We start from the raw sequence: 23,012 nt of genomic DNA, 5'->3' as shown, positions 1-23,012 counted from the left end.
GCTCCTCCACCCCCAACCTCTCCCAGTAATCAGAGATAGTAGTCTCCATGATTTGTCTTCCCTGGGCTGGCTTCAAACCTCAGTTCTCAGATCTCTGTGTCCTGAATAGCTAGGATTATAGGCCTGAACCACAGGGATCTAGCTTATAAATTTTTTTTTAAAGACAAGGTTGTGCTTAGGTTATAACCCTGGCTTCCCTGGAACTCTCCATTCTCCTCTTAACAGCCTTCGAGTGCTAGATTGCAGGTTAGCACTGCCATATCTCCCACGATTTCAAAAAAGAATACATTAAGTATATTGCTAGAAATTGAGTGTGTTCTGTCATCCCTCTAGGCTTTGTTATCCCAGAAAAACAGTGTAAGTAAGGTGGAGTCACAGACAGCAGGGGGCAGTAATAGTATAGAAAGTAGATTTGTACTTAGTGATGAAAACTTCCATCTATTAGGCTTTCTTTGGAAAGAAATAGCTAATTGGGAGTTTGGTTGGAGGTTCTGTTGGGAAAACAGCTACTCTATACCTTCGACTGAATAATAGCCTTCCTTTGTTAAAGAGGATTGTCTTCTTCATCTGAGAACATGATATTAGTTTCAGTGCACAGGAGTGGTGAGAAAGTAAGGCGATAGCAGCCAGGTCCGCCAAGTCCACCCTGCCTTGTCACTGTCAGTAGGAGTCAAGCAAAGAAATCGATTTTGTGCTTCCTTAGTAAATTACTAAAACCATAGTTCTTAGGTCAGACAGTGAAATTTTTCTGTTAATTATAATTGTGTAAGCTGAGTGCTGGTGACCCTGTAATCCTAGCTGTTTAGGAGGCTCAGCTCTATAAAGTTTATACTTCAGTTTAAGTCACAGGCTTTACAAAGAAATTTCTCTGCATCTTCACTGATGCTATATACTTAAAAAAAAAAATTAATGATGATCAGTACATCAGTTGGGAATGTTTAGTGAGAGCTAGAACTTGTACCATCTAATGTAAGAGTGATTGAGCCAAGAATATAATTGTAAAGTGAAAGCTTTTGTCATTTAAGAGAAGATTGAAGATAGTTTAAGTAATGCTCTCAGTAATAGGAAGTTCCTACAGGTGATATTTTAAAATAATATTCTACTAAACTGTAAAAGGAAAAAATTATATTGTAATAATACGTGAGAAAGCAAGGAAAAACACTGCTGAAATAAGAATGAATTAAATATATTCTCCAGGTTCTGGTGGTTGGTACCTGTAATCCAGGCCACTCAGAAGGCTGAGATCTGAGGTTCAAATCCAGCTTGTGCAGGAAAGTCCATGAGACTCTTGTCTTCAGTTAACCCCCAGAAAAACTGAAAGTGGCACTGTGGCTCAAGGTGGTAGACAATTATCTTTGAATAAAAAAGCTCAGGGACAGTGCCCAGGCCCTGAGTTCAAGCCCCCTAACCCCCCCCCCCCAAATATATATATACATACACAAATAAGCAATGAATCAACTTAAATAAGATAGGAAGAAAAGTGCTATTTTATCAGAATAATAACAATGAATACAAATGAAGTGGTATCAGAGGAAGCATTACTGGTAGAAGTTGCGAGGCGGGGTGGGCGGTGGGCGGTGGGGGGTGGGGGTGGGCGGCACTGACAAGTGCTTGTGCTTAATAAGAGGAACACATTACAAGATTGTGGAGGGGAGGGGAGGGGAGAATGTAGGGAAATAAGGAAGTATCCAGAGGCCAATATACTAGTGACAGCACTGAAATAAGAGCAGAGAGCCTTGTATTGAAGGTGTATTAGAGTGGTTGAATTATTTTGATACTTTTGCTATAATTCACCTGTGCTTTTACTGTTGACTTTTGTTAATTTGGTTATTTGCTAGAAACTATTGGGCAATAATTTAAGTGCACTTAAACCAAAGGTTTTTATTATTAGCACCTTACCAGCCTTTTGTCTACTTACATAGACTTTTTTTTTGTCAGTTGTGGGGCTTGAAATTGTTCTTTTACTCAAGGCCAGCATTTTACCACTTTGACCCACAGTGCCACTTTTCTGAGTACCTAGGAATACAAGCATGAACCACCAGTACTTAAAGACTTTTTTTTGGTTGGTAATGGGCCTGAACTCTGGGCCTGGGCGCTGTCCCTCAGCTCTTCAGCTGAAGGCTAGCGCTCTACTACTTGAGCCATAGCACCACTTCCAGCTTTTTCTGCTTATGTGGTGCTGAGGAATCGAACCCAGGGCCTCATGCATGCAAGGCAAGCACTCTACCACTGAGCCACCTTCCCAGTCCTTTTTTTCTTGTCAGTCATGGGGCTTGAACTCTGGGACCAGGGCGCTGTCCTTCAGCTCTTCAGCTCAAAGCTAGTGCTCTACCACTTGAGCCACAGCACCACTTCCAGTTTTCTGGTGTTTAATTGGAGATAAGAGTGTCAGAGATGTGGGACTGGGAAGGTAGCTCAGTGGTAGAGTGCTTGCCTTGCATTCCTGAGGCCCTGGGTTCGATTCCCCAGCATCACATAAGCAAAAAGAAAGAAGCCGGAAGTGGCACTATGGCTCAAGTGGTAGAGCGCTAGCCTTGAGCTGAAGAGCTGAGGGACAGTGCCCAGGCCCAGAGTTCAGGCCCCCCACGACTGGACCCAAAAAAAAAAAAAACAAAAAAAAAAACCTCACAGATGTTCCTGCCCCAGCTGGCTTTGAACTGAGATTCTCAGCCTCCTGAGTAGCTAGGATTACAGGCATGAGCCCACCAATGCCCAACACTTTAACATAGACTTTTTTTTTTTTGGGTCCCATTGTGGGGCCTGAACTCTGGGCCTGGGCGCTGTCCCTCAGCTCTTCAGCTCAAGGCTAGCGCTCTACCACTTGAGCCACAGCGCCACTTCCGGCTTTTTTCTTATGTGGTGCTGAGGAATTGAACCCAGGGCCTCAGGCATGCAAAGCAAGCGCTCTACCACTGAGCCAACTTCCCAGCCCCTTTAACATAGACTTTTAAAGGCTTGCTTGCTTGCTTACTTTATTTATTTATTTATTGGTTCTATCTTGGGGCTTGAATTCAGGGTCCTCAAGACTTTTTGCTCAAAGCTATTATGCTACCACTTAAGCCATAGCTCTACTTCCATTTTTTTTTTTTTCTTCTTTTTTTTTTTTTTTTAAGCAATATTTTGGAGATAGAGTCTCACAGACTTTCTTGCCTGGGCTGGCTTCAAACTGTGATCCTCAGATCTCAGCCTTCTCTAGTAGGTAGGATTACAGAGCCACTGGTACCTGATTACCTACAGACTTTTAATGCCATTTCATAAATAAATTAAAAGGGTCAAGCAAAGTTTAATTATACTTAATAGGGCTACTAGATTGAAATTAATAATACAAAGATTTTATGTAAAATTACTCAAGAGAATGTGGTTATAAAGTACATTGCTTAAATCTTTAATGAAACCCATATTCTATTACCATTTACCTACATTTTTAATAGAACAAAAATTGTTAATACTGATTTTATAATTAAGTCTTTAGATAGATTTTCTCAGTCTCCATAGACTTTGTGGAAATCTGCTGATTCAGCTGTGATTGATATTAAAGCCTTGGATTTGAGAATGTCAGGAAGAGATATATATTCCAGACTATGCTATAGTTAATTCTTTTTTTTTTTTGGGTCCGGTCATGGGGCCTGAACTCTGGGCCTGGGCACTGTCCCTCAGCTCTTCAGCTCAAGGCTAGCGCTTTACCACTTGAGCCACAGCGCCACTTCTGGTTTTTTCTTTTTGCTTATGTGGTGCTGAGGAATCGAACCCAGGGCCTTATGCATGCAAGGCAAGCTCTCTACCACTGAGCCACCTTCCCAGCCCTGTAGTTAATTCTTTTTTTTTTTTGGGTCTGGTCGTGGGGCCTGAACTCTGGGCCTGGGCGCTGTCCCTCAGCTCTTCAGCTCAAGGCTAGCACTCTACCATTTTAGCCGCAGCGCCACTTCTGGCTTTTATCTTATGTGGTGCTGAGGAATCGAACCCAGGGCCTTGAGCATGCAAGGCAAGTGCTCTACCACTGAGCCACCTTCCCAGCCCCATAGTTAATTCTTGTATTGCTTACTGAACTTGATTAGAAAATCTTAAGAGTTTTTTCCTTAATTACTTTGCTAATCATTTCCAGTTTGTTTTTGTGCCAGTATGGAGTCTTGAACTCAGAGCCTAGGTATACTGTCCCTTAGCTTTTTTGTTCAAGGCTGGTGCTCTGTCATTTGAGCCATGCCTCTACTCCTGGGTTTTTGGTCACTAATTGGAGATAAGAGTCTCATGGACTTTTCTGCTTGAGCTGACTTCAGATGATAATCCCTCAAATCTCAACCTCCTGATGAACTACGATAATTACCAGTTATTCTAATTAAAATATTGATTCCAGATGTGGCTCAGGTAGTAGAATATTAGCAAAGGACCAAAAGCATCAAGTACCAAGTTTGAGTCCCGGTTTCATACCAAAAAAGAAAGAAAAGAAATAACTAAGTCTGGCACTGGTAGCTCACACTTGTAATCCTAGCTACTCAGGAGGATCACAAATCAAAGCCAGCCCAGACAGAAAATTTCATGAGACTTTTTTTTTTTTTTTGTCGTCGTGGGGCTTGAACTCTGGGCTTGGGCGCTGTCCCTGTGCTCTTCAGCTCAAGGCGAGTGCTCTACTGCTTGAGCCACAGCGCTACTTGTGGTTTTCTAGTGGTTTATTGGAGATAAAAGTCTCACTGACTTTCCTGCCTGGGCTGGCTTTGAACCGTGATCCTCAGATCTCAGCCTCCTGAGTAGCTAGGATAACAGGCGTGAGCCACCGGCATGTAGCATTCATGAGACTCTTATAACCACCCCCAAACCAGAAGTGGAGCTATGGCTCAAAGTGTTGGAACATTAGCATTGGCACAAAGCTCGGCGACAGCGCCCAGCTCTTAAGTTCAAGCCCCATGACTGACAAAAGAAAGAAGAAAAGAAGTAAGTAAAATGTAAATGTTTTAAGAGAGAAGACATTTGCCAATAATTTAAGTGCAGTTATAGCCAGTTTATTTTGAAGCTCTTTACTAGAAAGAGTTCTGGGACAGGCTTCTTTTTTTAATGTGGGTGCCAGGGCTTGAACTCGGAGTTTCACGCTCTCTCCCTCAGCTTTTTCACTCACAGTTCATAGTGCTTTACCATTTGAAGTATACTGCCAACCCTCTTTTTTTTTTTTGGATCCGGTCGTGGGGCCTGAACTGTGGGCCTGGGTGCTGTCCCTCAGCTCTTCAGCTCCAAGTTAGCACTCTACTACTTGAGCCACAGCACCACTTCTGGCTTTTTTTTTTTTTTTTTCTGCTTATGTGGTGCTGAGGAATAGAACCCTGAGCCACCTTCCCAGCCCCCTAACCCTCTTTTTTGTTGGTTATTTTGGGGATAGAATCTAGAAGACTTTCTGCCTGGGCTGGCTGTGAACTTCAGTCCTCAGATTCAGTCTCTTGAATAGCTACTGGTACAAGCATGAACCACCTGTGCCCCACTGGGAATGGCTTCTTGAGTTGGAAAGTCGAGGCCTCTTAACATAGTTGAAGACTTCCAATGGTGAACAAGGGAAGGGATTACATGTATGCATGTCTAAAGGGTCCAGAGGTTACCACCAATAGAAACAAAATGATATGGTCAACATGAATTGCTGCTAGTCTGTCCATCTGATCATTACGGCCAGCTACTTCCTATGCAATACTACATTTTAATGTCCAACCCGTAATCTTGCAAAACTTTTTGTTTAATGTCCTACAGGTCAGTAAATGGGCCCATCATCTATGCTTCAGTAGCATAAGCAGCTGTTTCTTAAATATAAATGTAAATTTGTCACTGATCTGTTCCAACCATTCAAAGGGTTTCTAGTTCTTTGGGATTAAAATCTAATTGTCTCAGCCTCCTTTCTCTCCTAGTACTTATTGCCAGTGTTTGTTAGATTTTTCTAACCCTGATCCACACTAAGAAATGCATTTTATTATGACTTGGTCTGCATCCAAGGCATATGTAGACACATTATATATATGAAAGTTGAAATATCCTGTAGTAAGTTGTATAAAACCACAGACGTTCCTGCCCAGGCTTTGAAAGGTGGTGCTCAGTGTCCTGAGTAGTTAGGATTATAGGTGTAAGCCACCAGTAACCCATGCTTTCAGTATCTTTTTCCCCCGCCTTTTTTGTAAATCACTTTATTGTTGTTTTAGAGGCGATCTACAGTGGGGTTGCCTCACATACGTCAGGTAATAAGTACATTTCCCTTCTTTTGCATAGTGTCATCTGTTGCCCCCATTCTCTCCCATTTCCTCCCTCCCATCTCCACCTATGAGGTGCTAGTTTACTGTCATCAATGTCCAGTGCAGCCAGTGGGCTCTGCTGCTGCACTTTTCCACCCATTTTCCCCTGATTCTATGTCCTCCCCACCTTAGCTCAGATGTCCATGTGTATACACCGAACATGAGGTGAAGAATGCAGACATCAGAAAACATAAAAACAAATTAAGTAAAGGTCTTTTGTTTCCTTATCTTTGGCGTTCTTCTCAGTATGTATATTTATATACATATAAAGAGGTGCTTGGGTATTACAACTTAGTGACCCTTTTGGTCTCACTGTATGGGAGTGTCTAGAATCCTGTATAATTTGTCACGTCCCATTGCATTTTAAATCTAACTTCTATGTATCAGGGAGAACATGTGCTATTTGTCTCTGATCTTGGCTTATCTCACTTAACATGATTTATTCTAGCTCTATTCATTTTCCTATGAATGACAGTATTTTATCCTTTCTAACGTCTGTATAAAATTCTATTAAATATAGGTACCACACTTTTTGGATCCATTCATCTATTGTGGGGCATCTGGGTTGTTTCCATATCTTGGCTATTGTGAATAGTGTGGCATTGACCACAGGTGTGCAGGTGTCCTTGTTATATCCTGGTTTATGATGCTCAGGATAGATGCCTACGAGTGGTATGGCTGGGTTGTAAAGAAGGTCTATGTTTAGTTTTTTGAGGAACTTCTAGACGACTTTCCAGAGTAGTTGTACTAGTTTACATTTCCCCCAGCATTGCAGTAGGGTTCTTTTTTCTCTACATCCCAGCATTGCAGTAAGGTTCCTTTTTCTCTACATCCCTGCCAGCATTTGTTCTTCTCAGAATTTAGAATATTGGCCAATCTAACTGGGGTAAGATGGTATCTCACGGTTTTGATTTGCATTTCCTTTGTGGCCAGAGATGATGAACATTTTCTCATGGATTCTTTGCTATTTTCTCTTGCTCTGAGAAGGCTCTCTTAAGCTCCCTTGCCCATTTAGTGATTGGTTAATTAGATTTTCAGTAGCTTCTTTTGAGAGACAGAGAAATTACCACCTAATGTAGGAGGGGATACGATGGGAAACTACTTAGTTATAGTGAATGTTGTACTAAGAGTTCAAGATGCTTTGTCTTGTCTTGTTTTTTAGCAATATTGAAAACTTGCAGTGTTTCTTATTTTTAGTTTAGTCTCTACTGATAAGTTCAGAGAAAATGATATCATATATTGCTAATATCATACCAAACAATTGGTATTCAGTGATTGTTGTGGAAGATAGAGAAAGATGGTAATGTTCAGAGGCTCTGGGTGCAACCCTTGGCGGGAGAGGGAGGGAGGAGAGAATAAGAAAGAGAAATAGTAATTAGAAGAAGTTCAGCAAATATTTGGAGTGCTAACCATGCTACAGACACTGCTAGCTTTAGACTCGCCTACCTTTAGAGAAGGGAAACAACATTTTTTAAAAAATTTTTATTTATTTTTTATTGTGAAAATACTGTAGGGGGGGGGAACGACATCAAATACACAAAAAATACGATTTTTTTTTTTTTGTTTTGAAGTTTTCAAACTCAGGTCCTTGTGTATACTAAGCAAGTGATGTACTCCACTACATCTATACCCTAAATAAAATTTTGATAGTGTTGTGAAAAAGAAAATCCCGAAGTGGTATATAAGAAAACATGACACGGGCTGGGAAGGTGGCTCAGTGGTAGAGCGCTTGCCTTGCATGCCTGAGGCCCTGGGTTTGATTCCTCAGCACCACATAAGCAAAAAGAAAAAAGCTGGAAGTGGCGCTGTGGCTCAAGTGGTAGAGCTCTAGCCTTGAGCTGAAGAGCTGAGGGACAGTGCCCAGGTCCAGAGTTCAGGCCCCACAACCGGACCCAAAAAAAAAAATAAAAAAAGAAGACATGACACATTAGGATTGGAGATATGGCTCAGTTAGTAGAGCACCAGCCAATGAGCAGTGTTAGGCCCTGCAACAAAAAAATTAAAAATTAGAAAAATAGAAAAAAAAATATGACACATCTGGATAGTATCAGTATTTCTCTAAATTTATGAATAAGTAGCATGAACATAGGTAAGTTGTAGAAAATAAGTTGCAGAACTATAGATGATACACTACTCTTAAGATTTAGATATGGCAGGGCTAGGAAGATGGCTCAGTGGTAGAGTGCTTGCCTTGCATGCCTGAAGCTCTGGGTTCGATTCCTCAGCACCACATAAGCAAAAAGAAAAAAGCCGGAAGTGGCACTATGGCTCAAGTGGTAGAGCGCTAGCCTTGAGCTGAAATGCTGAGGGACAGTGTCCAGGCCCAGAGTTCAGGCCCCACGACCGGACCTCCCCCACTCCCCCCCCCCAAAAAAAAAAAAAGATTTAGATATGGCATTGGGGCTTGAATTCAAGGCCTTGTTTTCTTCCTTTGCTATTTTGCTCAGGGGTAGTACTCGTATCACTTGAGCAACACCTCTACTTAGGGCTTTTTGCTGGTTAATTGGATGTTAATAGTCTCTTGGATTTGTCTTGGCTGGGTTGGAACTGCTATCCTCAGATTGCAGCCTACTGAGTAGCTAGGGTTACAGGCTTGAGCTATCAATGGCTGGCTTCTCTCCTCTTTCTCTTTTATTACTACATGCTAATTGTGTAAAGGAGTTTAATTGTGATATTTGCATACGTATATAAGGTTCTTTCAACCAATTAATCTCCTCAATTGTTTTTTTTTTTCTTCTCCCCCATACGCCCCTTAAACATTTCATAGTGGGTTTTCAATCAACTCTTCCCATCCTTGGAGTCTGAGATCCTTCCATCTTCCTTCTTTAAGGTGTAGGTCCTTGAGGGTGTTTATTTCTAGAAGTGAAATTCATTAAAATTGCAAGTCTGTACTTTTTTTTTTGGTACTGAGGTTTGAACTTAGGGTTTTAGGTTTACTTAGGTATACACTCTACCACTTGAGCCTTTCCTCTAGTCCTTTTAGCTCTCATTATTTTTGAGATAGGTTCTGGCTTTTTGCCCTGTACAACCTGGACCACAATCCTCTTATTTATATTTCCCTCTATAACTGGAATGACAGGCATAAGCCACTGTGCTTCGCTTACTCCTTTCTTTTTTCCTTTAACATTGACAAATGTTTTTGTACTCATCTCTTTATTTTTTGTGAGAAAATCCCACAACCCACAAAATTCTTAAAATTCAGGGTCTGGGCATTATCCTTGAACATTTTTGTTCTAGGCTAGTACTCTACCATTTTAAGCCACTGCACTATACCAATTATCTGGTGGTTAATTGTAGATAAGAGTCTCTTGGACTTTCCTGCCTAAACTTTCTTTGAACTGTGATCCTCAGATCTCAGCCTCCTGAATAGCTAGGATTACAGGCGTGAGCCACTGGCACCTGGCTCATTATATATCTTAAAATTTTGAAGAATACAGTGGTCATTAAGCCAATCTGAGGTCTTCATTGTTAAGGCTTATTCTTTGTGCAAGAGCTTACCCTTAGAGCATATGAAAACAGTGAGCTGAGGGAAAAAACATGTATGAAACAACACAGCTATGATTTACTGCCATCCAACTTATTTATCAATAGCACATAAGCTAATTGGGAATAAGGAACCAGTCATTGTAGCACAACAAACATTATGTAGGCAAAGTGTTGTTTATATTCTATCTAAATGTTTCACACATATGTACTATTTTCTCAAAATGTGTAAATGTTGTTGTGATTAATAATAAAAGATGAGTTAAAAAAATTTTTTTGGCTGTATGCCAGTGGCTCATGCCTGTAATCCTAGCTACTCAGGAGGCTGAGATCTGAGGATTGCGATTCAAAGCTAGCCAGAGCAAGAAAATGTGTGAGACTCTATCTCCAATTAACCACCAAAAAACTGCAAGTGGCACTGTGGCTCAAAAGTGGTAGATCACTTGAGTGAAAAAGCTCAGGGACAGTGCCCTGAAGTTCAAGTCCCACAACCAACAACAAAGTAAAACAACTTTTTTTGCTGATTTCATGTTAGCTTTATCAGTCAAGAACTAAAATGTCTGGAAGTTTGGGAACTATTACTTGGAAGTAAAAATGTAGTATGCTAGAGATCACTTATAGAATATTAATAATTGTAGGAGATAAGAAAAAGTATGTTATTCTAGCAGTAATGCATGGAAAAACAACTAACGTTGATCTTCTGCTAAGTGTAGAAGCACTGTGTTAAGTGTTGTATGTAGTTTTCTCACGTACTCATCTTTTGTTAGTTATTTGGTTGTACAGACAAAGAATAGGGGGCTCAGGGCAACATGTTCCAGATCACAAAGTCAATTGAGACTGACAGGTCTCTCTACTTTTGCTGGTCACATTACTTTGTTGATTCCCACATGGTTCCTTATATAACTCCCTAGCAGGTACTCCTTTTTTTTTTTTTTCCTTTTGGTTGGTTGTAGGGCTTGAACTCTGGGCCTGGGCACTGTCCCTCAGCTCTTCAGCTCAAAGTGAGTGCTCTACCACTTGAGCCATAGCACCACTTCCAGCTTTTTCTGCTTATGTGGTGCTGAGGAATCTAACCCAGGGCCTCATGTATGCAAGGCAAGCATTCTACCACTAAGCTACCTTCCCAGCCCCCCAGCCGGTACTCTTAAATAGAATTAAGCAAAGTTCCAGTGTTTAAATACTTGACTTGATTTAATCTATTCATTGGAACACTGTGTTATTGATGGGAGCTAGAAATGTTATAAGTCTTGTTTTAGTGGATTTTACTTGGGGTTATTAGATCTACAAGAAATTAAATTATTTGTAATTAATGTCATGTGTCTGCATCTTTAGTACTCTTTATGAAGGAGATGACAGACATGTAGGGGAGGCAGTGTTTTATTAGTGGGAAGCTTTGAGTGCTATCACAGCCCTCTCTGTCTATAAATTAAATTTATTACTGATTTAGAATTAAATTGTAACTTTGGAGACCTGCCACACAGTGTTTGCCTTTTTGTTTAAATGTTGTTCTTTATCTCAGGTTTTCATGATCTGTCATCTTGTATTTTCATGAGTGAGACTTATTTATTTTTCTTTATTTGTTTTAGGAAGACACCAGGTGTTGTTGTTGGCAGTTTTTGTGACTCCATTTATTGAGCTTCGTTCTGATTTCTCCAAATTTCAGGAAATGATAGAAACAACTTTAGATATGGACCAGGTATGAAAACACATTAAATTTAGGCAGCAGAATATTTTTGAAAACTAAAAGGACAACAAGAATGGAACAAAAAATATGAAGTCACATTAGAAAAAATTCAAATTTCTCTTTTTTAGTATCAGATTTGATACTTTGGTGTATTACCATTCTAGACAGTGGATGTAAAATTAAGTGACAGAAAATGAAGAAATAGGTTGGGTGAATGGTGTTGGTGATCAAACAAGGGCCTTTGAACATGGCAGACAAGTTTACTGCCACTGGGTTATATATAACCTCAGCCCTAGGGATTAAAAAAATAATAATTTGTTTCAGTGAGTGAAAATAAGATGAACAGAGGAAATGATTGAGTGTAAATGGCTTTGTTAAAGGAAACTTCTGTATGTTTTTTGAGACACAGCTTTGCTAGTGTAGCCCAGGCTGGCCTTAACTCTTTAAAAAAAATTTTTTTTTTTTTTTTGCCTGTTAGGTAGGAGTCTTGAACTCAAGGCCTGGGCGCTGTCTCTGAGCTTCTTTGGCTCAAGGCTAGTGCTCTACCACTTGAGCCACAGTGCCACTTCAGGCTTTTTTCTGTTTATGTGGTACTGAGTAATTGAAGAGGGGCTTTAGGCATGCTAGGCAGGTCCTCTACCACTGAGCCACATTCCCAGCCCTGGCCTTAACTCTTTTTTTTTTTTGGGTCCAGTCGTGGGGCCTGAACTCTGGGCCTGGGCGCTGTCCCTCAGCTCTTCAGCTCAAGGCTAGCACTCTACCACTTGAGCCACAGCACCACTTCCAGCTTTTTTTTTTTTTGCTTATGTGGTGCTGAGGAATTGAACCCAGGGCCTCAGGCATGCAAGGCAAGCGCTCTACCACTGAGCCACCTTCCCAGCCCCTGGCCTTAACTCGTGAATCCTACTGCTTCAGCTTCTGAAGTGCTGAGATTATAAGTCTGTATCACCAATCTTTAAATCTTACCAATAAATGATAAACAATTGCATTTTATTCTTCAGTATTAATAAGGAAAATTAATCATTGAAAAAGGAAAGTTACAGGTAAGTATGGGGTTTTTGTTTGTTTGGTTTTTTGCACAAGGACTGGTGCTTGAATTCACGTCCTCTTGCGCTTGCTTAGCCTTTTCACACAAGATTGGGATTCTACCGTTGAAACATACTTCTACTTCCCACTTTTTTTTCTAGTCTGGGGCTTGAACTCAGGGTTTGATCTTGTAGGTTTCAAAGTTTAGCTCAAACTCCAGTATCATCATCAGATTTGCACTGATAACACATAGCCAAATTTGTTTATGTTGCCTGGTCATCTAGGCACTTCACTTTGAAAATTTATTGCTTTTCGTAAATAAAGAATGTAATTGACCTCAAAGTGAGGATGTGATTTTTGTTGTTGATCATAGGGTTCGAACTCAGGGCCAGGGTGCTGTCCCTGATTTTTTGTACTCAGGTTAGTGCTCTATGACTTTGAGCCATGGTACCACTTCTAGTTATCTGGTGGTTAATTGGAGGTAAGTCTCACAGGCTTTCCTGCCCAGGCTGGCTTTGAACTACAATCCTCAGATCTTAGCCTCTTAAGTAACTATGATTATAAAACGTGAGCCACTGGTGACTAGCAGAATATATGATTTCTTTCCATCAATTCTTAGCTTTTCTGAAATCTTGTACAAGTCTGTGACATGTCACTGGAGAATATTGGGCCAAAAATCAAGACTGTTGAGTGAATATTAAAATTTGTAGCCTCTTTACAGTGTGTGATTTGTACACCCTAGATCCCCAGGTCCAAAAGAATTAAAAATGCATATATACATCCTATGTCAAGTATAGATCTTCTATTGAAGTCACTTCCTAGCTATTTTAATTGTTTTCAGTGTGAGATAAGTCCAGTGCTTCGCATATTCCTGCTGCCATATCACTGAACTATAACTGTCCCCATGTTCCCTCCTCCCCCCCATCTTTTTTTTTTTTTTTTTTTATGCTGGACCCAGGGATTAAACTCAGGACCTAGGCTCTGCTACTTGAGCCACAACTCTATTTATTACCCAATACTATGACAAAAACTAAGAACAGAAGGGTGGTCAAATCTTGGATAATTTGTTATACCTGCCCCTCTTTTAAGTGATATCCTTATTTTTTTTATCTTTAGAGAAGATTTATAACAACTTAGTTTTTTCAAGAGCTAGATACGGTAATTCAGGAAAAGAAAGAAAGTCTTTTCAGAGTGTATAGCTCAAAATAATTTTTATGCCATTGTGGTATATTCTGGACCCCTTAAATGTTGATACTGTGCCAGTAATATGTAAACTGTGGATTTCTTTCCCTTTTTTTCCCCTCTGAGGAAATAAGACTTTCATGTTAAACTTTAATCAGTTAGAACTCTTTATTTTTCAGAACCCAAAACTTAGTAATATAATTAATAATCCAGAGATATGACAGGCTTTATTTTAGTTTTTTTGATCAGAGTTGCTCAGTAATGTATGCAGAGGACCTAATTCTTGGTTTCTTCCATTTTTAAAAATAATTTTAATTTCAACCAAGATTAGTTTTCTTTTGGCCCATTAGTAATTGAGGCCACATTCCAAGTAAAAGTCATTTGCCATGATGGGACCAGAGTAGTGATGTGGCCAGGGATTTGGTCCAAGGTAACCAAGCTATAGAGTCAAGTTCCCTCTAGGAGATAAACTGTATGAGTACTATGGAGAAGAGAGGTGGGAACAGCTTTTCTGTAGATAACCACTGTTTTGGGAGCTAGAAATTAGGAGGATCACAGTTATTTAATCAATCCTGAGCTCCATGTAATTCCTCCCACCAAAAAAAAGTGACAGCTCTCTCATCTCAACAAATAGGATCTGATGACATTGCTCTCTGTAAAGCCAGCTGTGTCTGCATCCTAGGTAGGAGAACTTTAGTTTTTTTTTGCTTGTCCTAGGCAAAAACTCAGGACCCGAAAAAATAATTAAAGCAAAAAAATGGATGGAGGTAAGGTTAAAGTGGTAGAGCTTTGGCTAAGTATGTGAATTAAAACCATAGTACTGCTGTTTCCCCCTCAAAAAACAAAAGCAAAAAACTTCTAGATTATCTAGGCAATTAGTATTCAATATGTTCTTCATTTTCAGTCAAAAGCCTTTAAACTTACCTCAGGTTATAAGGTGAATTCAACCCATCATTGTCAAAGTAATTGTTATGAATTTAGATATTGAAATTATTTGCTTCAAAACCACTTTGAAGTAATCTCCAAGGAATATCAGTTGTTTCATGTGTTATTTCTGATTATTTCTGAAAGTCTCAACATTTTCTAGCTCTGTAATTAAGAGTTAAGTTCAGTCATTTACTTATGGTTTGGCTCATTTCCCTATTCCTTTAGACTTATTTTTGTTTATAATGCTTAAGGTATTTTTCTGCTTTCCATAAATCTTATAAAATTTTTATTTTATTTTCTTGGGTGCCAGTCTTGGGGCTGGAACTCAGGGTTTAGAAGCAGTCCCTGAGTTTTCTTTTTGGTCAGTCGTGGGGCTTGAACTCTGGGCTTGGGCGCTGTCCCTCAGCTCTTCAGCTCAAGGCGAGCGCTCTACCACTTGAGCTACAGCGCCACTTCCGGTTTTCTGGTGGTTTATTGGAGATAGGAGTCTCACGGTCTCTCTTGCCCGGGCTGGCTTTGAACCGCGATCCTCAGATCTCAGCCTCCTGAGTAGCTAGGATTACAGGCGTGAGCCACCAGCGCCCGGCAGTCCCTGAGTTTTTGTGTTCAAGGCTAATGCTCTTGTGCCTCAGCGCTACTTCTAGCTTTTTTGGTAACTAATTGGAGGTTAAGAGTTTCACAAGGGGCTGGGAAGGTGGCTTAGTGGTAGAGCGCTTGCCTTGCATGCATGAGGCCCTGGGTTTGATTCCTCAGCACCACATAAGCAAAAAGAAAAAGCCGGAGTGGCGCTGTGGCTCAAGTGGTAGAGCGCTAGCCTTGAGCTGAAGAGCTGAGGGACGGCGCCCAGGCCGAGTTCTGGCCCCACAATCGGACCCCCCAAAAAAAAAAAAAGATTCTCACAGTCCTCAGATGTCAGCCTCCTGAGTAGCTAGGATTACAGGCATGAGTCATCAGTTTATGGCTTAAAATTTTTATATTTTTTCAATAAATGATCAAAACCACTTCACGCAAAGGTTGAAAGAAGATTCATGATTTTTACCCAAAAAAAGTAAACAATATCCTTCAGATTGGGTGGGTCAGTGAAATTGAGTAAATTAAAAATCTATATTGCATTTATGACATCTTATATTTGAATATCACAGGTAATGTTGTTTTCTTCTTTTTAAAAAAGTGGTTTTTGGGTTTGTTTTTGTTGTTGTTGGTCGTGGGGCTTGCACTCTGGGCCTGGGCTCTTCAGCTCAAGGCGAGCACTCTACCATTTGAACTGCAGTGCCACTTCCTTTAAAAAGTTTTTGATGCCTATACTAGGGCTTGAACTCAGAGTGTGGGTGCTGTCCTTGAGCCTTTTTTTCTTTGTTTGTTTGTTGTGGGGCTGGAACTTTGGGCCTGGGCATTGTCCCTGAGCCACAGCACTACTTCAGGTTTTCTGGTCAGTAATTGGAGATAAGAGTCTCATAGACTTTCCTGCCTGGGCTTGGTTTGAACCTTGATCCTCAGGTCTTAGCTTCCTGAGTAGCTAGGATTACAGGCTCAGCTCCCTGAGCCTTTTTGCTTAAGGATTGTGCTCTATCATTTGAGCTACAGCTCCACTTCTGGGTTTTTTTTTTAGTAGTTAATTGGAGATAAAAGTCTCACAGACTTTCCTGTCCAAGCTGGCTTTGAATTACAATCTTCAGAGATCTCATCCTCTTAAGTACTAGGATTACAGGTGTGAGATACAGTTCCTGACTTTTACTAGAATATTTAGTTCTATCCTTTTTGTAGGAATGTGCCTTTGTCAGACAGCTCCTCCTTGGTAGGATGTCAGTTAGTCAGGTTTCATGTGTTTGTTTGAAAATTGTGTCATATTATTTCTCCCTGTTGTTGGATGCTTTTTGTCTGCATGTACAATCTTAGGTTGACAGCTATTTCTTAGTCCCCATAATTTTTTTTTGTCAGTCATGGGGCCTGAACTCTGTGCCTGGGCGCTGTCCCTCAGCTCTCAGCTCAAGGCTAGCACTCTACCACTTGAGCCACAGCACCACTTCCAGCTTTTTCTGCTTATGTAGTGCTGAGGAATCGAACCCAGGGCCTCATACATGCAAGGCAAGCGTTCTACCACTGACTAGCTTTATTTGGATATTTAGAAGTCTTGGTTCCAAGTAGTGATTTTTTTTTTTTAATGTTTGTATTTGGGTTTGTTGTGCTTTCTTAATAACTGAATTTATGTTCTTGGATCAGTTTTGGGGCATTCTCAATTGTATCTGTTTGAATGTTGTATTCCTTCCTCATTTCTGAAACCATGGGTTGGATATAAGTGACACTTCTCCTGGCATGTGTCTTGGTGCTGCTCTCTTTGTGATTAGCTCAGATGTTCTAACTCACTGGGTATCTGCAGTTCTAATTATGTGTTCAACCTACTATACCAAGTTTTTTACATGATAAAAGTTACATCACTTTTAACTGCCTAGTTTAAATGTTTATACTTCTTTGATATTCCATATATAAAATTTATTTGTTTACTTGTTGGTTTCTGGTGCTGGGGATAGAGTTCAGGGTCTTTGGCATGGCAAGTACATGTTAATAAACTCATTCTCTAGTCATTTTTTATGGGAATCTATCTTTTTTTTTCTTTTGGTTGGTTTTTGGTGGTACTAGGCTTGAACTCACACAGCTTTCTGCTTGCTCGACAGGCACTGAACTGTCATCACTTACAGGTTTTCCCTCTAGAAGCAGGGATCTTCCACTTAGGGTTATAGTTCCGGGTCCTTAGCAGAATAAGAACTTCAGAACAAGTCACAATAGTAGGAAAACTTGCAGAGCTTTATTGAGTAAGCAAGAAAGCAAGCAGAAAAACAAGCGTGCCCAGCAGTGTTTGGATACTTAATGGGAGACACATGCTCTTGCCAAAGGCATCTTGGCTATATATGATGAAAGGCAGGATTTGACTTAAAGTTATTCTGGGATAAGTGTTTTTCTTTGTTCTCAGGCATGGCATATTTAAACACTTTTGGTGTTTTACTCAAGCCAGGCACTAGTAATCCTAGCTACTCAGGAATCTGAGATCTGAGGATCAAGGTTCAAATCCAGTCCAGGCAGGAAAGTCTGTGAGACTCTTTGCAATTTCCCACCAAAAAACTGGAAGTGGCACTGTGGTTCAAGTGGTACAGAGCTCGCCTTGAGCTGAGGGACAGCGCCTAGGCCCAGAGTTCAAGCCTCATGAACAACCAAAAAAAAAAAAAAATGATTTGCTTATTAAGCTTCGATCATTGCTATCTGAGTATTTCTTCAAAGAAAAGATACATTCTGCCATACATTTTTTCAAGACAAATGCCTACCCTTGAGATAAGAACTTTGTGCCAAGAGGAATCATTTTCCCAAGTATTTGCTTTTCCAGGAAACATGTCTCATTTTGATGGCCTTTCTCAGTTTTCAGAGCACACTAATTATTTTAGGCCAGCAATCAAGGTCAGATAGAGAAAGCTCCTTTTGTTCATTTCTTTTTTCTTGTATTCATATTGCAACTTATAAAGAAGTATAAGTGAAAGCAGATAGTGCTTCTGTGTTTCTAATAGAATTACTCATTAAATACAGTGTTTGTTTCTGACTTCCTGGCTGCTGTTCACCATGCCTCATTTTCACTACTCTCTCCTGCCTCACTACCACCCAAACCATGTCTCCTTGTTTCTTTTTGTTACTATTTTTTAAATTTTATTTCTGTCTTCTGTCTGTGGCTTGATTCCTTGTTTATGTGTTTACATTATGGGTTTTTGTTTACCTGGGTTCTGTGCAAATTATATCCTCCAGATAAAATTTTTTTTTGCATTTGTTAGACTAAACACCCTACAATGTAATTAGCTTAGGAGAATTTAAAATTTACTCTCTGTAGAGATTTCATTTTTATGTATCATGTTAGGCTGGGGCATACCAGCACCAGGCTGAGGCTAGAACAAGGCTCCTCTTGTTCCTCTACCACCCTCAGGGTGTACCACCTTCAGAGTGTAGGATGACCTTGTCTTCCTTCCAGCCAGTAGGGTGTGTGTGTGGAAGAGAACTGTACATGCTAGAAATGTATTCCATTAGAATAGAATTATTCTAGTTAGAATATTAGAATATTCTTGAGTACCCCTGAGGGTGGTAGAGGAACAAAAGGAGGCTTGTTCAAGCCTTAGCCTGGTGCTGGTATGCCCCAGGCTGTCATAAAAACTAAATCACTACTCTTATTTAAGGTAAATCTTGACCCTAATAAATCTGGATTAAATTCTACTTAGAATATTATCTAACTAGAATAAGTCTATTATTCTGTTAGACACTCACACCAAATTTCAAGGGAAGCTAGGAAAGGTATTCTTTGTTCTTAGTTAATGTACCTTCCTTAAAAAAATAAAAAATAAAAAGGTTCTAGCCAGGCACCGGTGGCTCATGCCTGTAATCCTAGCTACTCAGGAGGCTGATATCTGAGGATAGGGTTCAAAGCCAGCCCGGGCAGGAAAGTCCATGAGACTCTTTTTTTTTTTAATCTCTATTTATTTTTGTAATTTAATTAAATTTTTTTTTGTGAACATACTGTACAGAGGGGTTACAATTACATGGGCATCCGTGAGACTCTTATCTCCAATAAACCACTAGAAAACTGGAAGTGGCGCTGTGCCTCAAGCAGTAGAGCGCTTGCCTTGAGCTGAAGAGCTGAGGTGAGGGACAGCACCCAGGCCCAGAGTTCAAGCCCCACGACCGACCAGAATGAAAAATCCAAGTACCAATGGAGGCATTTCAGAACTGTATCTGGAGTCCCACTCACCTCTGTAATCCCTTCTTGCAGGAATTAAGAGTTTAGCACATCTCAGCATTGGTAGTAGGTATGCTTATAATCCCCTGGCCGCTGTGTCCAGAACCTAGCATACAAGCTAGGGCTACCTGGAGCCCAGGAGCTCAGGTCTGGAGACCCTATATTGTAGAGCCTTGGAGCTCTAATTCTACGATACATTCATTTGGAAAAACACTTGCAATTTGTGTGTGTGGGTTGCGTGTGCATCCATGGGTGCGCGTATGCACGCGCACGCCAGTCCTGGGGCTTAAACTCGGGACCTGGAGGCTGTCCTAGAACTTTTTGCTCAAGGCTAGTGCTCTACCACTTGAGCCACAGCTTCATTTCTGGCTTTTTGGTGATTATCTGGAGATAGTCAATATTTGCTTTTTCCATATGTGTTTATTCCCTCCCTCCCTCCCTCCCTCCCTCCCTCCCTCTCTCTCTCTCTCTCTCTCTCTTTCTTTCTTTCTTTTCTTTCTTTTTGTCATTCATAGGGCTTGAACTCAGGGCCTGATCACTGTCCCTCAGCTCTTCAGCTCAAGGCTAGCGCTCTAACACTTGAGCTACAGCGCCACTTTCGGTTTTTTGGTGGTTTATTTGTTTTTTTGTTGGTCATGGAGCCTAAACTCTGCCTGGGCGCTGTCCCTCAGCTCTTCAGCTCAAGGATAGCTATGCTCAACCACTTGAGCTACAGCACCACTTTTGGCTTTTTCTGCTTATGTGGTGCTGAGGAATTGAACTCAGTGCCTCATGCACACAAGGCAAGCAGTCTAGCATTGAGCTACCTTTCCAACCCTTCTGGTAGTTTATTGGAGATAAGAGTTTCAAGGACTTTACTGCCTGGGCTGGCTTTAAACCGCCATCCTCAGATCTCAGCCTCCTGAGTAGCTAGGATCACAGGCATGAGCCAACAGGTGTCCAGCTTATACGTTTATTCTTTAGTCCTACCTCTTTGATGTTCATTGCAATTATGTGTAACACATCTTTCTACTCTTTCGAAACAGCTAATTTAATTTCAACAGAATCTCTTCTTTGCTATGTTGTATTAGTTCCTCATTTTTCTTGGTTTCATCCTTAAGAGTGTCAGTCTAAGATATAGTGACTATTTTTCTAGCGTCAAGGAAGGTGGTACTGTTGGAAAGACAACTAGTAGCGATGAGCGGTCTTATTTGTTGAAAGTCTGCACTAGGTTAGAATACCTAGTTGCGTGTGTGAGTGTGCATGTGTGTGTGTGTGTGTGTGTGTGTGTGTGTGTGTGTGTGTGTGTATTTGGCCGGTCATGGGGCCTGAACTCTGGGCCAGGCACTGTCCCTCAGCTCTGCCCTTTAGCTCAAAGCTAGTGCTCTACCACTTGAGCCACAGCGCCACTTCCGGCTTCTTTTTTCCTTTTTGCTTATGTGGTGCTGAGGAATCGAACCTAGGGCCTCATGCATGCAAGGCAAGCACTCTACCACTGAGCCACCTTCCCAGTGTCTCTCTATATTTTTAAATATGTATTTTTTATTATAAATATACTGTACAGAGGGGTTACAGTAAGGAAATGAGCACATTTCCTATTGAGCATTGTTACGCCTTCCTTTGTTTTTCCCCTGGGCATATATTTTATTATCCCAGATGGTTGTTGAAGGATGCTCTTTCTTTCAAAACAGTAGTGAGTATCAGAGGATAGAAAATACTAACAAATCCACTCAGTTTTCTTTTCTCTGGATTTAGAATTGGTGAGAATTCTTGAGGTTTTGTTGACTTACCATTGGGCTTTTGGAAGGTGAGGGTGAGCATAGGAACTTGGCCCTGCCTCAGTCTCGCCTTCCTTATGTTCACTGCAAGAGAACTTCTTTTTTTGGGGGGGGGGCGGGGTCCGGTCCTGAATTCTGGGCCTGGGCGCTGTCCCTCAGCTCTTCAGCTCAAAGCTAACGCTTTGAGCCACTTGAGCCACAGCGCCACTTCTGGCTTTGTTCTTTTTGCTTATGTGGTGCTGAGGAATCGAACCCAGGACCTCATGCATGCAAGGCAAGCACTCTACCACTGAGCCACCTTCCCAGCTCCTGCAAGAGGACTTCTATAGCACAGTTTTAACTCACCATTGTAGCATTATTTTTTTCCTCTGTAACTGTCTTAAGCCTTAGTCCTTGTTTTTAAATAATCTTTTATGTGTTTAAATGACTACATAATCTATTTTATTGGTGAATAATTATGCAAGAATAGTGTTTTATTATTTTGAAATTCTGCAAACCAGTAACTTTAAGTCTCATTGCTTATTGCTCTCTCTTCCCCAATCCTGGACTGAAACTCGCAATCTTCCTACCTTAGCCTGTCATGTAGGGCGATTATAGGTGCATACATATAACTATCTGACAGCTTTTTCATTTTAAGGTATTATACTAACTTAATTTTTCATCAGACATAATGAGTATACTAATTTCATGGTAGCCTCACTAGTCTAGTAGTTGTGGTAGTTTTTCTTTGTTTGCTTATTATGGTACTGGTGTTTGAACTCGGGGACTTAGTTATTTAGCAGGCACTGTACCACTTGTGAGCCAGTTTCTTCCACAATATGCAGCTTCTTCCCTGCTCCCCAGGCCCTGGCTTCTTCCCCCATACCAGTACTTACGCTTGAACCCATCGCTTCCTACTCTGTATCTTCTTTTCTTTCTTTCTTTTTTTTTTTTTTTTTTGGTCGTCGTGGGGCTTGAACTCTGGGCCTGGGTGCTGTCCCTCACCTCTTTAGCTCAAGGCAAGTGCTCTACTACTTGAGCTATAGTGCCACTTCTGGCCTTTTCTGTTATGTGGTACTGAGGAATCGAACTCAGGGCCTCATGCATGCAAGGCAAGCACTCTACCACTGAGCTACCTTCCCAGCCCCACTTCTGGCTTTTTTTGTTGATGTGGTACTGGGGAATCAAACCCAGGGCCTCTTGGATGCGAGGCAAGCACTCTCAAGCACTCTACCACTGAGCCACCTTCCCAGCCCTCTATCTTATTTTCTATTGAAGGCTGGCCTTCTACCACTTGAGCCAATTCTCCAGTTCCAGCTTTTTTTTTCCTGGTTAATTGGAGATGAGTTTCTCTGAGGATTTGTGAACCCAGGCTGGCTAAATTCTTGGATCATAGCCTCCTGAGTAGATAGGATTATAGGCATGAGCTATAGGCACCTGACTTCTTTTTCTTCAGAGTAAAAAAATAAAATAAAATTGTATGACTCACTCTCTACAGTACTGATAAAAAATTAGTAGATACCTAGCTTGCCCACTTAATAACTGGCATTCCTTGTGTATGAAATAAGTGATTTCAGAAAATAAAATATCAACTACACATTTTCCTCTTCAAAAAATAAACCTATTCAAAATTTTAAATGTTAACGTTTTATATAGTAATCTATATTTTGTTGATTTAAATATTCCTTTTTTTACTTTCTACAATTTGATTTTAATTCCTATTCCTCATTATGGTTCATTCTGGGTGTGTGAAGATGTGCTTTAAGTGGATAACAATTAAGAGCAATTTATCTCAACCTTTCCTGAATGTTTTTGTCATCTTGTTTTAGAAAACTGACTCATTCGTAACAAGCTTTTATGTATAATTATCTATTTAATAATTTTAATGCCTAGTACAGATAGGACTTCATTCTTTTTAAATATTCTTTTATACTTTTATTTGTTTAACTTTT

General features: G+C 40.5%; 1 protein-coding gene across 1 annotated transcript in view; it reads left to right on the top strand.

The window, feature by feature from the left end:
- The window catches only part of Msh2 (mutS homolog 2), a 61,082-nt gene that overhangs the window by 16,852 nt on the left and 21,218 nt on the right, over nucleotides 1–23,012 (top strand). The window contains exon 8 of the mRNA XM_042675492.1: nucleotides 11,327–11,436. Coding sequence (XP_042531426.1) covers nucleotides 11,327–11,436 — 110 coding nt within the window. The remainder of the gene's footprint in view (nucleotides 1–11,326; nucleotides 11,437–23,012) is intronic.

This window comes from Dipodomys spectabilis, unplaced genomic scaffold (assembly GCF_019054845.1).
Source record: "Dipodomys spectabilis isolate Male_0828 unplaced genomic scaffold, ASM1905484v1 ptg000026l, whole genome shotgun sequence".
Classification (NCBI taxonomy): domain Eukaryota; kingdom Metazoa; phylum Chordata; class Mammalia; order Rodentia; family Heteromyidae; genus Dipodomys; species Dipodomys spectabilis.
Note: the sequence above shows the minus strand (reverse complement) of the source record. Positions and strands in the feature narration are given on the sequence as shown.